Here is a 19,104-nt window from a genome sequence, read left to right on the forward strand (position 1 = left end):
TCCTAACTACCAGCAAGAATGAGTCCTTACATTTAAAGAGTTCTTTCCGATCCATCATGGCAGCGCCTGTTAGCGGGCATCCACTCACCTGCTGCCGCTACGTCCCTCACCTTGTTGTGTCACTGCCGCATCACCAGCCGTCCCATTAAAGTGAATGGGACTGTCGGTGAGTCAACAGCGGGTCAGAGGAGGAGCTGCTACAGGACAGAGATGACAGTTGCTCTTTAAATATTATGATTTAAAACAAGCCTTTTTATTAGTGATTTAAATCAAATCCACCGTGCCTGGAACCGACAGACAACACTGAAATAATGCAATTAAAATAATGGAGTCTGGGCCTGAGAAATGAACAGTTTAATCGCCCCTTCCCCGTTCAGTGGTATCGGTCATTCACATCAGAAATTCATACATTGTACAGACAATATACAGATGTCACAATCCAGTGTGAGAATTTCCCCCATTGATGCTACAATTGCCCCCCAACGAGCAGATGGGGGGGAAAAAAAAAAAAAAAAAGTGCGGCGACAGGACGGCGTTTGTTGGTGGCCAAACAGGAAGCAGCTGAGCCATGCAACACCAAATTTCTGCTCTCCGTCTGCTTCCCGCTCACTGGAATCAAAAGCCGACCACAAACCTTACAGTCTGATTGTACAATCCACAATTTGTGGGTTTTTTTTTTCATAAAATAAAGAATAAAACTGGGAAAAATCTAATTTTTTTTTGTCTACTGTTACCTAATTTTTTTTTGTTCCCTTTGTGTAAAAAAAAAAAAAAAAAATAACCAATCAATTACACAACAATATAATTCTTTTTTTTTTGTCTATTTTATGGTTTGTCAAAAAAAGGGAAAAAGCAAATGCATGATTACATACTGCTGCTTTAAATTACCGGTATATTACACAAAAAAAGAAGTAAAAGGCACAAACACTTGGCAAAGGGACAAGGTAATAAATTATATAATATTTTTAGCAAATGTCACCCAACCAAAAATATGGCTAATTTCTCTGACGTTTTTAGTGAAAGCTAAAACCACTTTAGGCCGACATCACTGCATTCATCCCTACTTACAATCTCTCTTTTTTTTCCCCCCTTTTCAATGGTCTCTTACATTTTGATGATAGGATATTTATTTATTTGTACCACCATGCAATCTATATTTAGCAGATCATACAATCAGATTGTAGTGTGTGCGTTCGTCTTAACACTGGCAGTACATGGGACAGTTTTTTGGCATGGGAGGACTACAAGTCAACAAATTCCAATACTAACCAAAGGGACCAAAAATGACTGTATGCAATAAAAATTTGTGAATAGTAATTGTTTTCAAACATTAGCAATTTATTTATTTAGCATTATCAATTTCAGTCATTTTTGCCCCACTATAAAAGTTTGTTTACCAAACAAATATCTTCTATACATCTGCCAGGATAGGTGGCACATACATTCAAACACAATATTCATTTTATATGAATTCATCCAATTTGCGCAAATTGTCGATGTTCTGTTCGCATTGTTTTAAAGTTTTTGAATGGTTTGGCAATAATAAAAAAAAAAAAAAAAACAGAAACCCATGTATTGCTGTTCACAGTACAATTAAAGGGGTGCTCCGCCAAAAGACAACTACAGGTTATTGGTTTGTCAGAAATATAGCATTTGACTGTTCAGACCCAAATATAAGGCCGGGCATACACACAATATCATGATCACTTGTTATAATAATTGAATCAACAAAAGAATGTTTATCTCTTGATACCTGGTTGCACCGAGTCAATCTAAACTAAAACGCCCAAAAAAAAAAAAAAAAATGGTCAAATTATTATTATTTTTTTGCTGAATACTTATTCCTAATTGACAGATCATTTTGATTGACCCTTTATCAGTATGTATGGACAGTATTGTGGTATTGAAGATGATTTATGGGGTCTGTGCAAGAAAAGTGGGCGTGGTCTGCTGGAATGGGGGAGGAGTGCTGCCGCTCAGGATAGACCTGACAATTTTGGAGAGGACAGAGAAAAAGCAAAAAAAGTAAAGGAATGTATACAGAAAATATGCGGGGGAGGTGCACACAAGCCAATAAATGTATTACCTGTTAGTGGAGCTCCCCTTTAATGATTGCACCAGCTACCAAATAATAGCCGCCTTATTATCGCCTTAAAAGCGCAGTCACCCAGGCAAGCCATAGAGCTGACATACTTAAGGTCCGCCTCCACTCTGCATGGGGGTGATAAGTGCTCTTTAAATGATTTCAGACCTTACATGAAAAAAAAAAAAAAAAATCGCCTGCAAATTTTTTTTTTTTTGGTTTGATTGTCACTTCTTAAATAAACTTTTTTTTTTTTTTTTCTTTCATTCTCTTCACAACGTAAATATAAATATCTCTATGTAGCATAATACTGTGATACAGTGCAATCGTAGAAGTCACAAGCTATAGAGCATTGCCGGCCGCAGCGGAACTACAAGGCCCAGCAAGCCAAGATCGGCAGAGCGCTTTTCATCCATTGGGGGATGCTGACGTACATGTAACATGTGCAAAATTATCCTGACATATAACAAAGGCTAACATCACAAATGGCAGAACTGCTGTTCCGGTCATGGAGGATTTCAAACCCCTCCCCTAAGCGTTTTTCTAGCATCCCTCTGTGCTTTCCAGCAATGCCTTTATATAATTAGGTGAAGAGGTTTATTTCTATTGCCCGCTACACGTGGTTCTATTCTGGACAATGTAATCACCCTCTACCGGAGGATAGAAAAACTTTGCTAAAAAAGCACAGACCGATACAGAGGACATAATAGATATAACAAAAGAAGAGGTTACAATATTTTTGTCATCATATTTAACATACTGTTACAATAAAATATCCTGTTGTAATGCACCGGGTTCCAGTTAAATATGTAAATAGGCACCTCCACCCAAAATTGATCAGGTGGAGCAGAGGTTAGTCCCTAATTGAGTGACCACCTCCAAATGGTGGCTTTTCAGGCTAGCTACTGTTGTCATTTGCTCCTTATGCTGCTAGGTATCCACTAGAGGGCGCAAATAATTATGGCATCACCTGCCCTGTAATGGATAACTCAGAAATACATGGGAAGGCCAGGAGCCATGGCAAGAGACCCTCCTGCACTGGGCTCAACACAGCAATAAAGACCCTTCTGGGGGTCCCAAGCTTGTCTCACTCCGAACACAAAATAGAAATTAACATTAGGTGGGGTTGCCCACAACTGTTACCATGTTAAGGTGCAACCACCTGTGTTTTTCCTTGTGGATAAATGCAGGTAACTGCAATGACACACAGAAAAGTATAGTTCTCTGTGTGTCATGTTCAGACCAGTGTTTCTCTGCCTTCTGGGTGGCCCTGCATGCTCTGCTCTGTCCCATTGTGCACTTCACATAAAGTTAAAAAAAAAAGAAGAGCTGTGTAATGCAATAAAATACTGCTGCACAGAACTGCTACCTGCGCACTAATGGACAAGTGTGACGGGGCCCTTATTATTGTTACAATGTAACAGTGATGGAATTCAGGGTGATGTAGATCCAGCAACAGTACAGCAGAGAATATTGATGGAGAGCTGCCTTTAAATATGCAAAAATCAACATAAGGAGAAAAAAAAAGTGGTGGTCCTGATTCAGGAGGAAGGGGGGGCTATAATATCCATGGAGATGTGGGCTCACATCTCTGAGCTTGTTATGTAAATGGCTAACCACTGTGGACAATCACTGGCCAGACATTTTCCCTGTGACCCATCGTCCAGATCTACGTCATCCTGAATATCGCCAATTTCATGACAGCATGCTCAAAAAACAACGGCACGCGCTACATAGGAGCACCGGTACTCCGCGCTTTTCGGCCAATGAAGATTAATTCTCAGTAGCTGATAAATAATTATAATACATTTATCTGTACCGCATGGCCTGAGTGATCAGACAGGGAATAACTACAATGTTCATCCAAAACAGACATTTGCCCGTATCTAGTAAAACAATGCCAATGCAGTAAGTGACCCATAGCAACCAATCAGAAGTCAGTTTAATGGCTGAACATTAGAAGAATTTTTCTGATTTGTTCTTTTAATCTAAATGCATTTTCGAAGTTCAATTATTTGGTTTAAACCCAAAACACAGCTCATGGGTTTCGTGTATAGGCTGCACTGGGAAGCACTGCAATTTCCAGGATATTATAAAAAAACTGCTGAAGGGCTTCTGTGCCTCTTGCCAACCAGACTGAAGCAGTTTGCTAGTAAAGGCTGGAGACCAAAAAGCTGGACCTGCAGATCATTTTTATACAAAAGTCCTGTGATGTGGAAGTGTTTTGGACTGCATAGTTAGATTGCAATGTATATATGTAATGCATGGGTTTTTATCAACTGCCTATGGTGCTATAAAGCAACTTAAAGGTTAACTCCATTCAAAAGGGATAGGTCAGTGCTGTGTAGCTGCTGGTAAGCTAAATAGCCTCCCGACTTCTAAAAACTGGGGGATTCCAACGACAGAAGCTACCCATCACAACTCCACAAGTTCCAGTTCTGCCCAAATAACACAAGCATTAAACAGCCTAAAAAGGGTGTCACCCTCTCCAAAATGTGAGTGTGACTGTGAGACACATTCAGTCCCGTGGGAGGGGCAGAGACACAGTTGTAAAAAACTGATACCTTCGGTAAGGGAGGGTCAGAGACCGCTGTGAGGGGGTGACTCTTGCAGTATGGCCTTGGAGGAGAGACGGAGAGATAGCTGTTAAAGACGGTGGCACCGTCAGAATGGCCTTTAGAAGGTACACAGCCATGAAAGGGGGACACCTTTAATGTGGTCTTTGGGAGGGGCCGAGATGCAGCTATGGGAAGGTGACACGTTAAGCATGGCCTTGTGGGAGTGGAAGACAAAACTATTAGAGGCTGGCACCATCAGTATGTAGGCAGGTGGAGTTTTAGGCTGCCCCAGCCGGGAGGGTTATTGTTTAAATGTTTCCGGCTCCTTCTTGAGGCTTTCTTGGGTCGGACCCACTGATCATGTGCTTTATAAAAAAAAAAAAAAAAAAAAAAAAAAAAAAAAAAAAAAAAAAGGACAGGGGTCCGATCCAGAGAGTGGAAGGAGAGATGTAGACATGTTGTCTTTATTGGAGTCCATCCACACAGCCTACTGCCGATGTCGGAGCACCCATGAATAAAGAGCCTCTACAGAGTACGGGACCTCGAAGATCTGCAAAACGCCCAAGGACCCCAGATCTGGAGCTCTGCCATAATGGACTTTATCCTGTGCAGGTATGCTAGGGCAGCAATCAAGCCTGCGTTAGGGATTAGGGATGTTAGGAAGAGTCTGTGCACTTTGTTATAAATGCTACAAGTTTCCAGTAAAGTCTTTGAAAGTCTGAGCTGAAGTTACTCAAAGGGTGTAATGCAAGTAATCTGCGCACATAGTCTACAGCTCGGGTCAGGTAAACACATTGGGGTATGAAGACTGTAGTACAAGAATTAATGCGGTACAGCAAACGGCAAGTGCTTACCAAAAATAACAATGGTTTCACAAGCAGACTGTCGTAAGTGTGTACATGTGGCAGGTGGGATAGCCTCTTGCAGGAGGAGTAGTTCGGCACTTTCTCCATGGGTACATCCATCTCCCATTGCAACGGGAGCAGATCAGCACCGCAGAGGTCCCCAGCCTGTACAAAGGTACAGAAGAAAAAGAGTTAAGTGAGTGCATGCATGGAGCCTGTGCTAGGCACACGGCGGGGCCCCATTCCATACTGGGCATACTGTTACTGAGAGGGAGGTAGCAGAGATATGCTGGACAAGTGGAGAGGGCATTGGCTTTGCATGTCCCTCTAAATTGGATCAGGGACCGTGGTGGTGTATATCAACATTGAGGGAGTTAACTAAAGTTCAGTCACCTGTTCAAGCAAAAGGTACCCCATGTGTAAGGCAGTAACCCTATTTAAGTGTCTACCATAGCCCGGAAGTACCCACCTCGGGGTAGGCCTCCTATGTAACCCACACTTGGTGCCTATTGAGGAGGGGAACATGGAGGAAATGTCACCCGCCTACTGGCTTTGTGGGAGGGGCAGTGACACAGCCATGAGAAAGTGACACCCTTCTGGGAGAGGATTGGTGAGATGGATAATCCCTGCAGTATGGCCTTATAAAAGGCACAGAACAACAGCAGTTAGAGGGTGTCACTGTCAGTGTGGCCTTGAGGGAAGGCAGTGATCCATTCACTATGGCTTTGCAGGAGGGGCAGCGATAGCTGTGAGGATGAGGTCTCCAGTATGGCCTTGGAGGAAGGGTAAAGAGACACCTGTTAGAGGGTGGCACTGTCCGTATGGCCTTGTGGGAGGGGCATTGACACGTTTACTATTGCTCTGTGGGAGGGGCAGAGACAGCTGTGAGGGTGATGTCTCCACTGTGGCCTTGGAGGAAGGGTAAAGAGACATCAGTTAGAGGGGGGTGCTGCTAACATGGCCTTGTGGGAGTGACAATGACATGTTCAGTATGGCCCTGGTGGAGCGGCAGTGACACGCCGGAGGGGCAGAGACAGTTGTGAGGGTGACACCTGCAGTATGGCCTTGGAGGAAGGGCAGAGAGACAGGTATTAAAGAAGGGTGACGGTGTCAGTATGGCCTTGTGGGAGGGACAGTGACACAGCTGTGAGAAAGTGACAGCTTCCAAATCGCCACGTGGGAAGGACTGAGACAAAAAGTAGTATGAGAAACCTTACCACCCGAGTCTCAGAGAGACATAAAAAGCTGCTTGGTAATTCAAACCCACTCTGTAACCTGATGGACTGGGAGGTACCTGATGGAGCCTTGGGGGAAGGACTCAGAATGTACATTACCAGTGCCATGATGTTCTCTTGTACTACAAGTTAGGAGGCAGGGCAGTGGCCCCGAGTCTTAGCACTGCAGATTTTAAAGTGTTGTCACTTTCACATAGCACAGCATTGATCTGACTCCATCAGTGCATTTAGCCATTTGGCTGCAGTTGCCCAATATTCAGGAAAAAAAAAAATTTAATATAACAAGAGACATCACTCTAAAACACAAAGTACTGACACTCTGGGTGAATGAGACCAACGAATATGGAATGAAACATGCACCAACCAATAGAGGAAACCTTAGCTGAAATACAGGGCTATTGTTGACCTCTTATGGAAAATTCCAGTTCCCTGCTCTGCTGATCCTCTGACTTTTTACATCACTGACCAGGCACATGCAGCAATCGAGGACCCCGATGTTCTTAGACACTACCGAATCCAGAGGATCAGCACTGTAACCAGGAGATGTCAGCTACTGACTCCCATTTGCGGTGGATCATGGCACTTGGACCAATATGGAAAAACCAATGCCCAACGAGACCCAACCGTCAGTAATAAATATTGATAAATTATTATCCAGGAAGACTAAAGCTTAATTTCAGCTCAATGCCAGGATGCCCCCCTGCGGACAGGACTAAAGCTACATACACACTGACCTGAAGACGGCGAGGATAAAGTCGCTGCTAGCGGAATCCTGCGCTATAACGCTTCCAACTCTGCGCCAGAAGACATTGGTTTACTATACAGATATATCACTTTGAACCAGTAAATATAGATCCTCAACAAAAATAGCTAGTCTTCACATAAAGATATATATATATAGATATATATCTATATATAGATAGGCAAAACATAGATTACATTGGTATAGGCGGGGCAGCCGTGCGGCACCTTGCTGCCATTTTGCATCCAGAAACGAAAACGTTCTACAGTTTGGATCGGAGGAACAGTTTGGTCCATGAACTGGAGATCACTCCTGCAGTAAAGTCTCTCTCCAGTTAAATCCACCGGTGGGCCCATGAGTGAGCGGGAGAATGGGGGGGTCCGTCAGCTGCCACAGGCTCGACTCCCCCAGCTCTTCACAACAGCAGAAACCCAAATATGGAATCTGAAAATGAGGATAGGATACAGATGAGAACCTCACCAATGGATGAGAAGCAAGTGTAAAATATATGGTGCACGCCAAAAAAACCTGGTGTAATAACAATTTATGAATAGGGTCCTCATACCCATCTGACCCAGGACTAGTATAAATGGGCCCCTAAGCCTCAGAGGGGCAGGACTTCCTTTCCTGAATGAACACAGTGAGCAATTGGCACTGATCACACACTGTGTCCATTCACCACTGAAGCATAGTAAATTGTGTTTTCTATGCTTCGATTTATAAATAAACAGGGAGCCTCAAAGTGCAGCTGAGGCTGCAGAGAAAGGGACTAGGGGAAAAAAAGGGGGCGGGGGAGCCCTGTCAGGTAGGCTGTATGGGGCCCCACGATTTTTAACAGCAGCCTTGTCGCACCCCCTCCTTGGACTCTACCGCATTCTGTAGCATTACAGTCCATTGGAATATTAAAGTGTTACTAAACCCACAACAGTAAAAATCAGTCTGTATATGCAGTAAAGCATGCTTGTTATACTCACTGTGGAAATTAAGGGGTTAATCCTCTGCATTATGTAAAAAGGCGGTTTTATCCTGTAAGAACAGATCCTCCCCTCCTGCACTGTCTATCTGGGCAAAGCCGGCAGAGTAGACGACCTGCACATGCTCAGTTGTGTCTTTTATGCTGGAGAGAACAGTTTCTTGTCCTCAGAGCCAGCCAGGTCACATGATATTGACATCACACATGTGGGCGTGTATACAGGCTGAAGTGAAAATCTCTGCCTTCCTGAACTCTCGGCACTGGAGAAACTGTGCAGTTTATCATGTAACCGTGGTATACAGATCATCCAAAAAGGTATATAGTGGCAGTATTTTAACCACTTCCCTACCTGCCCATTGCCATATGACGTCCGCAGATGGGATCTCCCATCCTCGGTGGGCATCATATGACATCCTCAGCTTCCTGGCGCGTCACTGAGGAGCCGATGCTCGTGCCTGCGATCATTTGTTAGAGAGCAGGACCGTAGATCTGTGTGTGTAATCACACAGATTTACATTCTGTCGGGAGAGGAGACAGATTGTGTGTTCCTAGTATATAGGAACACGGATGGGTCTACTCCCCTAGTCAGTCCCCTCCCAATACAGTTAGAATCACTCCCTAGGTAACACATTTAACCCCTTGATCACCCCCTAGTGTTAACGCCTTCCCTGCCCGTGACATTTATACAGTTCTCTGTGCATATTTATAGCTCTGATCGCTGTATAACTGTCAGTGGTCCCAAAATAGTGTCAAAAGTGTCCGATATGTCCGCCACAATGTCACAGTCACGATAAAAATCGCAGATCGCCGTCATTACTAGTAAAAAAAATAATAATAAAACACCATAAATCTATCCCCTATTTTGTAGGCGCTATAACTTTTAATCAATATACGCTTAATGCATTTTTTTTTTTTTTTTTTACCAAAAATATGTAGAAGAATACATATCAGCCTAAACTAAGGAAAATTTTTATTTTTTAAATTGGTATATTTATTATAGCAAAAAGTAAAAAGTATTGTGTTTTTTTTCAAACTTGACGCTCTTCTTTTATTTATAACGCAAAAAATAAAACCCGCAGAGGTGATCAAATACCACCAAAAGAAAGCTCTATTTCATTTGGGTACAGTTTTGCATGACCGCACAATTGTAATTCAAAATGTTACAACGCTGAAAACTGAAAATTGGCCTGGGCAGCAAGGGGGTAAAAATGCCCTGTATTGAAGTGGTTAATGTAAAAAGAAGATTTAGAAGCTGTGGGCACTGTGGGGGGGGGGGGGGGGCTTTTGAACTATTTTCATATTACTGGTATTAGTAACACTTTAAAGCGGAGTTCAAATAAAAAAAAAATTAAAAGTCAGCAGCTACAAATACTGCAGCTGCTGACTTTTAATAAATCGGACACTTACCTGTCCCAGGGTCCAGCGATGCGGGCGAACGAAGCCCCGCTCGTCTCCCCCTCCTTTCTGCGGCGCCGGCATTGTCACTGTGGGCACCCAGCTGTGGCTTCACAGCCAGGCACACACTGTACATGTGACTGGCCGGGCAATCATCTGGGACCTGTGACGTGTCCCAGATGATTGCTGAGAGGGAGGGGGGGGGGGAGAGGTGAACTTCCTTCCGGTTCCACGGGTGCATCAGGAGGAAGTGGGAGCTGGATCCTTCTAAAAAGAGGGTTTCCGCTCCCCCCAAAAAAAATGACATGCCAAATGTGGCATATCAGGGGGTCACCTTCCCTTAAAGCGGAAGTTCCATTTTTGGGTGGAACTCCGCTTTAAGTTACTGATGTGTACACAAGTGTCCACAAGGGGGCGTCTGCTTTTTTTTTGGTGTTTAATTTCTGACACAATAAAATACATTTTTTTGCACCTGTCCACAATCTGTAGATTGACATCCCCATTGCTTTTCACCATGCAGACAGAATGTCACTGATAGCTAGGAGTGCTCAGTGCTGTATTCTCCTAGTTGTAAGTCTGATCATTGATTGTGAAGCATTCATTCACAGATAACTAAACAGCTATCAGTCACAGTCACCAATGCCAGTGCAAATGTTTCCTGTGAACTTGCTGTGCACAGAGGAAAAACATTTGCAAAAGAAACATAATAATAATAATAGAGTAAAATAATTTAAATAAAGTATTTTCTCAATAATAAATAAAAAATAAAAAAATGAAAAAGGGTTTGACGTATTTCACTTGATGATTTTAGCAAATAATAAAATCAAAAAAGTTAAAATTGTTTTAATTTAAATATGCTTTGACTTATTATTATTATTTGCTGAAAATAGAAAAAAAATCTAAAACATTTTTAGCCTATAAAAATAACAATAATATCATCTAAACAAGGTATTTACTAAAACCGTGTACCAAATAAAAGCTACATATGCTTTAAGCAAAAAATTATTTAGATGGCCATATCAGTCCTAGATATATTATTACGTTTGACTGACTCAAAGTGACGCTGCAAAATTTGGTCTGGGCACCAACATGGCATAAAAAAATAAGCCAAATTTATACAACTTGCCCATTTTTTTTTATTGTTAAATAAATATGAAGAAACTGAAACATAATTAAAACTTCTCACAATATTGGAAAAATTGATTTTAGACACATATGGGATCCTTACTTAGCCTCACTGTGCAAGAAAAATAAGTTCAATTCTACAGCAAAGAGGTAAGAAAAATAGAAAGGCAGGACCACAGTGACCAATCGGTTCTCAGCTGCTGAAATGTGCTTACCACAGGCAACACAGACAGTTCACTTTCAGATATATTCTTATTTACCTTTCTGACAACCTGTACAAAATCCTTGGAGTTTTGAGGGGTAAGACCCTGTAATTGGCGGGTGCAGGCTTCCAGGGATGAGGCATGGGCTACTATCAGGATGTTATTTCCTGGCGGAAGGAGGAAAGAAGGGGTGACATACAGATCTCTCAGCAGACAGAAAATTAACAGGCAATTCATTACAAATCGGGAAAATTAAATCAGTTCTATGCGCAACAGAATTACCCCATCCCTTTTATTTCCTAAAGAAGAACTCCGCACAGCACTGCTCACATAGCATAATGGCATGTAACTTCGGAAAAACAACATTTCCATTAAATAAATAAATAGGGGGAAAAAATTAAAAAGTAACATGTGGAAGATTTGAAAAAATGAGGATTTGTCTTTGGGGTCATTCTTTCTGCTCCTCAGTTCTTCACAGCTCGGCAGCAGGTTTCAGGAGGAAAAACTAGAAGCGTCTCTTCCTGAGCCTCCTGTCGGAAAAGGTTTTTACTACATTGTACACACAGGGACTCACCTTTACCCTTACACTCGCTGAGGATGTCCTTTGTCACCTGGAAACTCCGACTCATGTATGTGTCGTATGTCTCGGATACCACCAGCTTGCTGATCGGTATGTGAGGTCTGCAGGAAAAACAGAGGAGATAGCAATGTTTAAAGGGAAAGCCAGGCATTTAAAGTTTATTGAACCTCAAATACATACAGTATCTCACAAAAGTGAGTACACCTCTCACATTTTTGTAAATATTTTATTATATCTTTTCATGTAACACTGAAGAAATGACACTTTGCTACAATATAAAGTAGTGAGTGTACAGCTTGTATAACAGTGTAAATTTGCTGTCCCCTCAAAATAACTCAACACACAGCCATTATTGTCTAAACCACTGGCAACAAAAGTGAGTACACTTTTGTGAGTGAAAATGTCCAAATTGGGCCCAAAGTGTCAATATTTTGTGTGGCCACCATTATTTTCCAGCACTGCCTTAACCCTCTTGGGCATGAAGTTCACCAGAGCTTCACAGGTTGCCACTGGAGTCCTATTCCCCTCCTCCATGATGATATCACGGAGCTGGTGGATGTTAGAGACCTTGCGCTCTTCCACCTTCTGTTTGAAGATGCCCCACAGGTCTGGAGACATGCTTGACCAGTTCATCACCTTTACCCTCAGCTTTTTTAGCAAGACAGTGGTCGTCTTAGAGGTGCGGCCCAGTCTCTGAAGGGAGGGGCTCATGCTCTGCTTCAGTATGTCACAGTACATGTTGGCATTCATGGTTCCCTCAATGAACTGTAGCTCCCCAGTGCCGGCAGCACTCATGCAGCCCCAGACCATGACACTCCCACCACCATGCTTGACTGTAGGCAAGACACACTTGTCTTTGTACTCCTCACCTGGTTGCCGCCACACACACTTGACACCATCTGAACCAAATAAGTTTATCTTGGTCTCATCAGACCACAGGACATGGTTACAGTAATCCATGTCCTTAGTCTGCTTCAGCAAACTATTTGCGGGCTTCTTGTGCATCATCTTTAGAAGAGGCTTCCTTCTGGGATGACAGCCATGCAGACCAATTTGATGCAGTGTGCAGCGTATGGTCTGAGCACTGACAGGCTGACCCTCCACCCCTTCAACCTCTCCAGCAATGCTGGCAGCACTCATACGTCTATTTCCCAAAGACAACCTCTGGATATGACGCTGAGCACATGCACTCAACTTCTTTGGTTGACCATGGCGAGGCCTGTTCTGAGTGGAACCTGTCCTGTTAAACCGCTGTATGGTGTTGGCCACCATGCTGCAGCTCAGTTTCAGGGTCTTGGCAATCTTCTTATAGCCTAGGCCATCTTTAAGTAGAGCAAAAATTATTATTTTCCAGATCCTCATAGAGTTCTTTGCCATGAGGTGCCATGTTGAACTTCCAGTGACCAGTATGAGAGTGAGAGCGATAACACCAAATTTAACACACCTGCTCCTCATTCACACCTGAGACCTTGTAACACTAACGAGTCACATGACACCGGGGAGGGAAAATTGCTAATTGGGCCCAATTTGGAATTTTTCACTTAGGAGTGTACTCACTTTTGTTGCCAGCGGTTTAGACATTAATGGCTGTGTGTTGAGTTATTTTGAGGGGCAGCAAATTTACACTGTTATACAAGCTGTACACTCACTACTTTACATTGTAGTAAAGTGTCATTTCTTCAGTGTTGTCACATGAAAGATATAATAAAATATTTACTATATATATATATATATATATATATATACAAATATATATATATATATATATATACACATACACACACACACACACATAAACATACACACAGCGGGTAAAATAAGTATTGAACACGTCCCCATTTTTCTAGGTAAATATATTTCTAGAAGGTGCTATTGACATGAAACGTTCACCACATGTTGGTAACAACCCAAGAAAAGGTAGTAGCAAGGAAGGAATTCAGAAACAGACATGTTATGTTTCTAGACGCAGAAATTACCTGTACGTTGTGTCCACACTTAGATTGGCAGCTGCCATTTCAGTGGGTGAGAGCCAAGCGGGTAGCGAGGTACCGGACACCCACTTTGTCCACTCAAATAAGCCCGGTTCCACCCGGATTTTTCCTTTACTCTCTTGCTTGAGGCCTGAAAAAAATTCAGAGCAGACAAAAAACTGTATTATTCCATACTGAACTGACAAGTAACAATGTGACATGATATAATGACAGACCCCCACAGTGCCCCCTAGTGTTCACCACAGTGTGTTACTGGAGTCTAAGGCACCCGTTGAAGACAGGTGAGAAGAGCTCGATCGGCTGACGAGGAAGTAAGCAAGGACTCTTGCAGCACAGGCTTAGGACAGGGTGAACGCCGGGATCCGGGGCTGCAGATTCAGTCTCCAGGTGATGTTATCACCCCTTTGTCTATAAGCATACCAAGGCGTGTTTTTATTATGCAAAATGTGAGTATAAATCTATGTGGATTTTAAGTTGCAATAAACCTATTTTAAACGTTATCACACTATTGCAAGCTTCTATTGTTTTCCACATGTGTTATATATGAGGAGACTGCTGATAGCCAGGAGGAAGCAGTGGCTTTTGATCTGCACTTTAATCAGGAGGAAGGAATGATCCTCGTATCAGCGTTTAAGCCAAAATTAGCCACCACAGGAAACACAGGAAGATATTTTCAAATTGATAATAATATTTATCACAGGCTTTTACATAAAGCCCTCAAGGTGAGGGTACATCTGGTGGAGGGTGTGCGCACACTGCATGAAGATATCATCACCATGATCACGTTTTATGTTTTCATAATGGATTTTTGAAATATTATCATTAAGGATTTTTGTGCAATACACGGAGCACGTGCACTTATATATTTTTTTTTTTTTTTTTGGGGCACTTTTCGCTTGTATCACAGAATACTACATTATTAATGATCTTTGTTCAATACACAGAGCACAAGCACTTTATTATATTATATTATTATGGTTTTTGGACATTTATTAACTACCTTTGTATTATTATTAGTTGTATAGCTATTTAAACGCCGCACATTTGATAGATCAGTTTGCATTGTCACATCTGGGGAAGTGTTGGAAGTGTTGGCAGCTGTTTTTTAATTTTTATTATTTTTTATTTTTATTTTTTTTTTTATTTTCACTTTAGGAGAGTAGTTTGGCAGCTCACAAGGTTTTACCCACTTGACAGGTGAGAACAGGCTCCCCTCTCCATACCAACCAATCATAGTCAATAGTGGGTATGAAAAGACTAAGTTAAAGACTAAGTTCAGTTCCAGCTTTTCTATGTACCAATATACAATCAATGTACCTCTTAACATAAGGGTCGGTTCACACTAGGACAACTTGTCAGGCGACTTAGCCACAAGTCGCTCCGACTTAGAAAAAGGTTCCTGTACTACTTTGGGGGCGACTTGAGGCGACTATATAGAAGTCGTTTTGCAAGTCGCCGCCCCTGTCTTGTCCAGGTCGCCTGAGGCAGTCACGCTGCAAGTCGCGCTGCCTCAGTGTGAACCGGGCTTAAAGAAAAGGCTTTCTATTTGTCATAGACCAGGCCTTACCGCAGCCTCAGTGTCCTGTTGAAAACTCCTCTATTAGCCGTCCTGAATTTGGTGTTCAGGACAGGGCCAGTACAAGGAAGTAGTTCACCAGCTGACCTCTGCACCTCCTCCAAGAGATTGCTTCCAACCACCTCTGCAGGCTCATGCTTTTCCAATGCAATCAGCGATCACCATTCTCACTAAGTACACCAATTCATCAATTTTTTTTCTACCTTACCTTCATCCTGCATAGATCTTTCATTTGGCAGAGTGTGCATGAGCTGAGCGATCAGATAACAGCCTATGTGGAGGAGAGTTGTAGTTGAAAACAGAAGTGTGTCCTGGAGGTTTGTAAAGCTCACCATACAATCTGATTGTACAATCTCTTTTAGATCTACCATCAACTATGTAGTGCAAGGTCCTGCCTGATTGGATAGATAGGCATGTCCTCCTCCTATATAGCTTTGATAAATCTACAGAGATGGTACAATCAGATTGTATAGTGTATGGCCTCCTTTATACACCTAAAATGAACTAGTCACACTTTAGGTGCCATTCATTGTTAATGGCACCTCAAACACAGAAGCAAACATACATTTTGCCACGTGAAGAAACCAGTGACAAATGCAGCAAAACGCATAGTAAAAAAACATGCAAACGGCAATACACCATAATGTCCTATGAGCTACTTTGCCACATGTAGGACAGCCTATTGAAATCAAGGCAGCTGCTTCTTCTGCCCACCCTTTGACCAGGCCCAGCTCTAGTCACTACTAGAATAGATCTGAAGGGTTCTTTATAGAATGGTTGCCTAAAACTAGTTATATGCTCTGTAAATGCTTGCTGCATCTGACACTCTTTAGATTAGCAATAAGAAGGGGAGAATAAGACAACCAAATATTTAGGGCTGAAATCCATGGCCATGAAATAAGAGAGGCAACGTAGGACATCAACTCACCTTTCAGTATGTTGTGTGCCGTCTGTACGCAACGCAAGGACGGGGAGCAATATATGAAATCTACGGTTGTGTTACTCTCAAGCAAGGCCTGACCTGCAAAACACAAATATTCAACGTCACCCTGACCTCCTCCAATCCAGCTCCTCTATGACTACATTGCTATCATGGCTCCATTGACACCTAAAACCGTGCCAGGTCCTGCAGACTTTATATAGAACAAGGCAGGTAGGCACTGATAATTTCCATCTGCTGAATTCAAACACACAAGGGGTTGAATTACTAAAGGCAAATAGACTGTGCACTTTGCAAGAGCAGTTGCTCCAGAGCTTAGTAAATGAGCAGAAGCTCTGCTGACTTCCATCATCCAATCATGTACAAGCAAAAATGTGGTTTTCTTTATTTTCCTTGCACGCGATTGGGTACTCTTTGCAAAGTGAAGCTTTACCTCATTTACTAAGCTCTGGAGCAACTGCACTTGCAGAGTACAACTGCACTTTGCAAAGTGCACAGTCTATTTGCCTTTCGTAAATCAACCCCACAATATCTTCAATGGTCAACATTTACAAATCAGTGCAATTAAGATACATAAACCCATAGGCAAATCTCCTATAAAAGTATATATTTTATATCGCACACCGAAAGGCAGAATCCTAAGTAGGGATTTCTGTTGGTACAAGCAACAAAATGTGTAAAGGAGTAATAAATGCTTATAGGAAAAAAGTATAGGACAGGATCTAGATTCTGGAGGGTGAAAGGAAGAATTGGAGACAACACTGAGCAATGCCAGGAGGGAACAGGACAGCTGAGAAGAATGTAGAAACTATTTTAGAAGAGAAGACACAAGTGCGGGCATCTTAAATTACATACCAGGAAATAACTTACATTTTTTCTGGTACAGAAATACTCGTTCTTTAAAAAAAAAAAAAATTCCCAGAAAATATCTTGTTCCTCTCACAAGAAAAGTCTTGTTCCTCTCACAGACAACTCACCGACCAGCTTGGCTTGCGTGCACCCGAACACTGTGATGGGAGCGTCCTTCTCAAAATCCCGATAGCCGCCGCTCCTTTGCGGTAAACTCTGCGGCATGTTCAGGTTGGTTCGCACATAGCGGCCTATAGAGACCAAAGAGAATTATGTACAAAAAGGATAATTCTCATCACTGGAATCATGGATATGCCAACCTTTTTGGACCATCCAAGCCTGCTACTCCAAAAGCCTATTCATTTTTGCTCTATACTGTATATCTCCATCTATCTTTAGATATACATAAATATAACATACATATATATAATCCTATAATATAAGCTCCCAAGAGAACTATATGGATTATTTAAGGGGTGTTTTATATTGGTGCAACAGGGTCATGGTTTTTCAAATGTCAAAGATTTAATATACAATGTTGCAATGTCACAGTTTTGAGCAATCCATGCTTCTTAGACCCCATGCACACTGGACGTTTAGGTCAGGGTGGCGGGCACAGCCCCACTGCTGACACCCTGTCAAACTCTATGAAACACCTAGAGGTTTTAAGGCAGCATGCACTCAAGGTAGAATCTCTAGAACGCAGACTGCTTGTCCACTAAATGCATATAAATGCAGGTTTGACAGTACCAATGTGAATAAGGACTTACAGTGCAATACCCTTGTAGAGAGGTGCAGTGCAGCCTCCCTGCAAGGGTGGTGCTATCCGGTGACCGCCATGCTGAGACAGCAGAGGACAAGTGGGAAACAGGCCCTTTCTTGGCCTCTGTAGGTCTCTTTAGGGAAGCAGCTGTCTGATTGGACACTACTGCCCTGGTTGACCTGGCAGCTATCTTTGAGGTGGGCAGTGCTTATAAATAGCACTGTCCCCTTAGGGGTGGCACACATTCAATGTGTGGGCAGTTTAGGGACAGGACAGTCGGAGTAGCATAGGGTCAGGCTCCTGTGGAGGAATGGGCAGCGCAGGGATTGTTGCTGTGCACCATCAGTAGTCTTCCTGTGTTGGGCCTGGTTTTCGGTCTGCCTTCCAGCCACCTCCTATGCTGGAGGTGTCCAGTGCATGGCCTACGCTTTGTCTGGTTCAGTGTTCCGGTCCGGTGTGGCCGTTCTCTATGGACATTGCTATGTTAATATTTGCTGCATCGACCAGGCTGTGTGAGTTCTCTTCCCCTGCGGGCAGTGAGTCCGAGACACAAATACACCCTCCTATTGTTGCACACACTATCCTTCAAAGATATGTATTGGAAAAAACGGAATTGCGCTAGAAGGGACTAGTAACCATGCATTTGATCACCAGTCCACAAACATATTCCATATGTGAATAAACACAGTGTGATAAAATAAAACACAATTAAAAAAAACATAAAGCAGATAAGCAATTAGTAATCCATCAAATGTGCATTAGTGATTTGCAACAGTAAAGGCAAAAATGTGTGTGCATATAGTTCATATAAATCACCCAAGTGAAAACATCAAAATAATCTGGATATCCTGCTGTATGAAACAAACGTGCTTGATCCACCACCATGAATAAGGACTGGCCGCTTACCAGAGATTCATAACCCCCCACTACAGAGGGTCAAATGAAGCTTGTTTATATATAGTGATTCGGATCACAATCCATGGATAAGAAGCCTTGCAATGGGATGAGACTTCAAAGACCTTGGTGCCGTGATGGAAATAATCACGCTTTCTCAATATGGCAGTCCTTGACTCATTCTGCTCATTATGAGGGGCTCCCACCATTCCTGTGCTGTGCTGAGGAGGAAGTGATCCATTAATTGTGATTCGGATCACTATATATAAACAAGCTTCATTTGACCCTCTGTAGTGGGGGGTCATGAATCTCTCGTAAGCGGCCAGTCCTTATTCATGGTGGTGGATCAAGC

At 42.5% G+C, this 19,104-nt stretch overlaps 1 protein-coding gene across 1 annotated transcript in view; it reads right to left on the reverse strand.

The window, feature by feature from the left end:
- Positions 1–338: 338 nt before the first annotated feature.
- UBASH3B (ubiquitin associated and SH3 domain containing B) overlaps positions 339–19,104 on the reverse strand; it is a 147,426-nt gene continuing 128,660 nt past the window's right edge. The window contains exons 9-14 of the mRNA XM_073603212.1: positions 17,224–17,346; positions 16,235–16,327; positions 13,716–13,860; positions 11,734–11,840; positions 11,217–11,326; positions 339–7,907 (exon numbers count right to left, since the gene is read on the reverse strand). Coding sequence (XP_073459313.1) covers positions 7,770–7,907; positions 11,217–11,326; positions 11,734–11,840; positions 13,716–13,860; positions 16,235–16,327; positions 17,224–17,346 — 716 coding nt within the window. The 3' untranslated portion in view covers positions 339–7,769. The remainder of the gene's footprint in view (positions 7,908–11,216; positions 11,327–11,733; positions 11,841–13,715; positions 13,861–16,234; positions 16,328–17,223; positions 17,347–19,104) is intronic.

Source organism: Aquarana catesbeiana, linkage group LG10, assembly GCF_042186555.1.
Source record: "Aquarana catesbeiana isolate 2022-GZ linkage group LG10, ASM4218655v1, whole genome shotgun sequence".
Taxonomy (NCBI): Eukaryota; Metazoa; Chordata; class Amphibia; order Anura; family Ranidae; genus Aquarana; species Aquarana catesbeiana.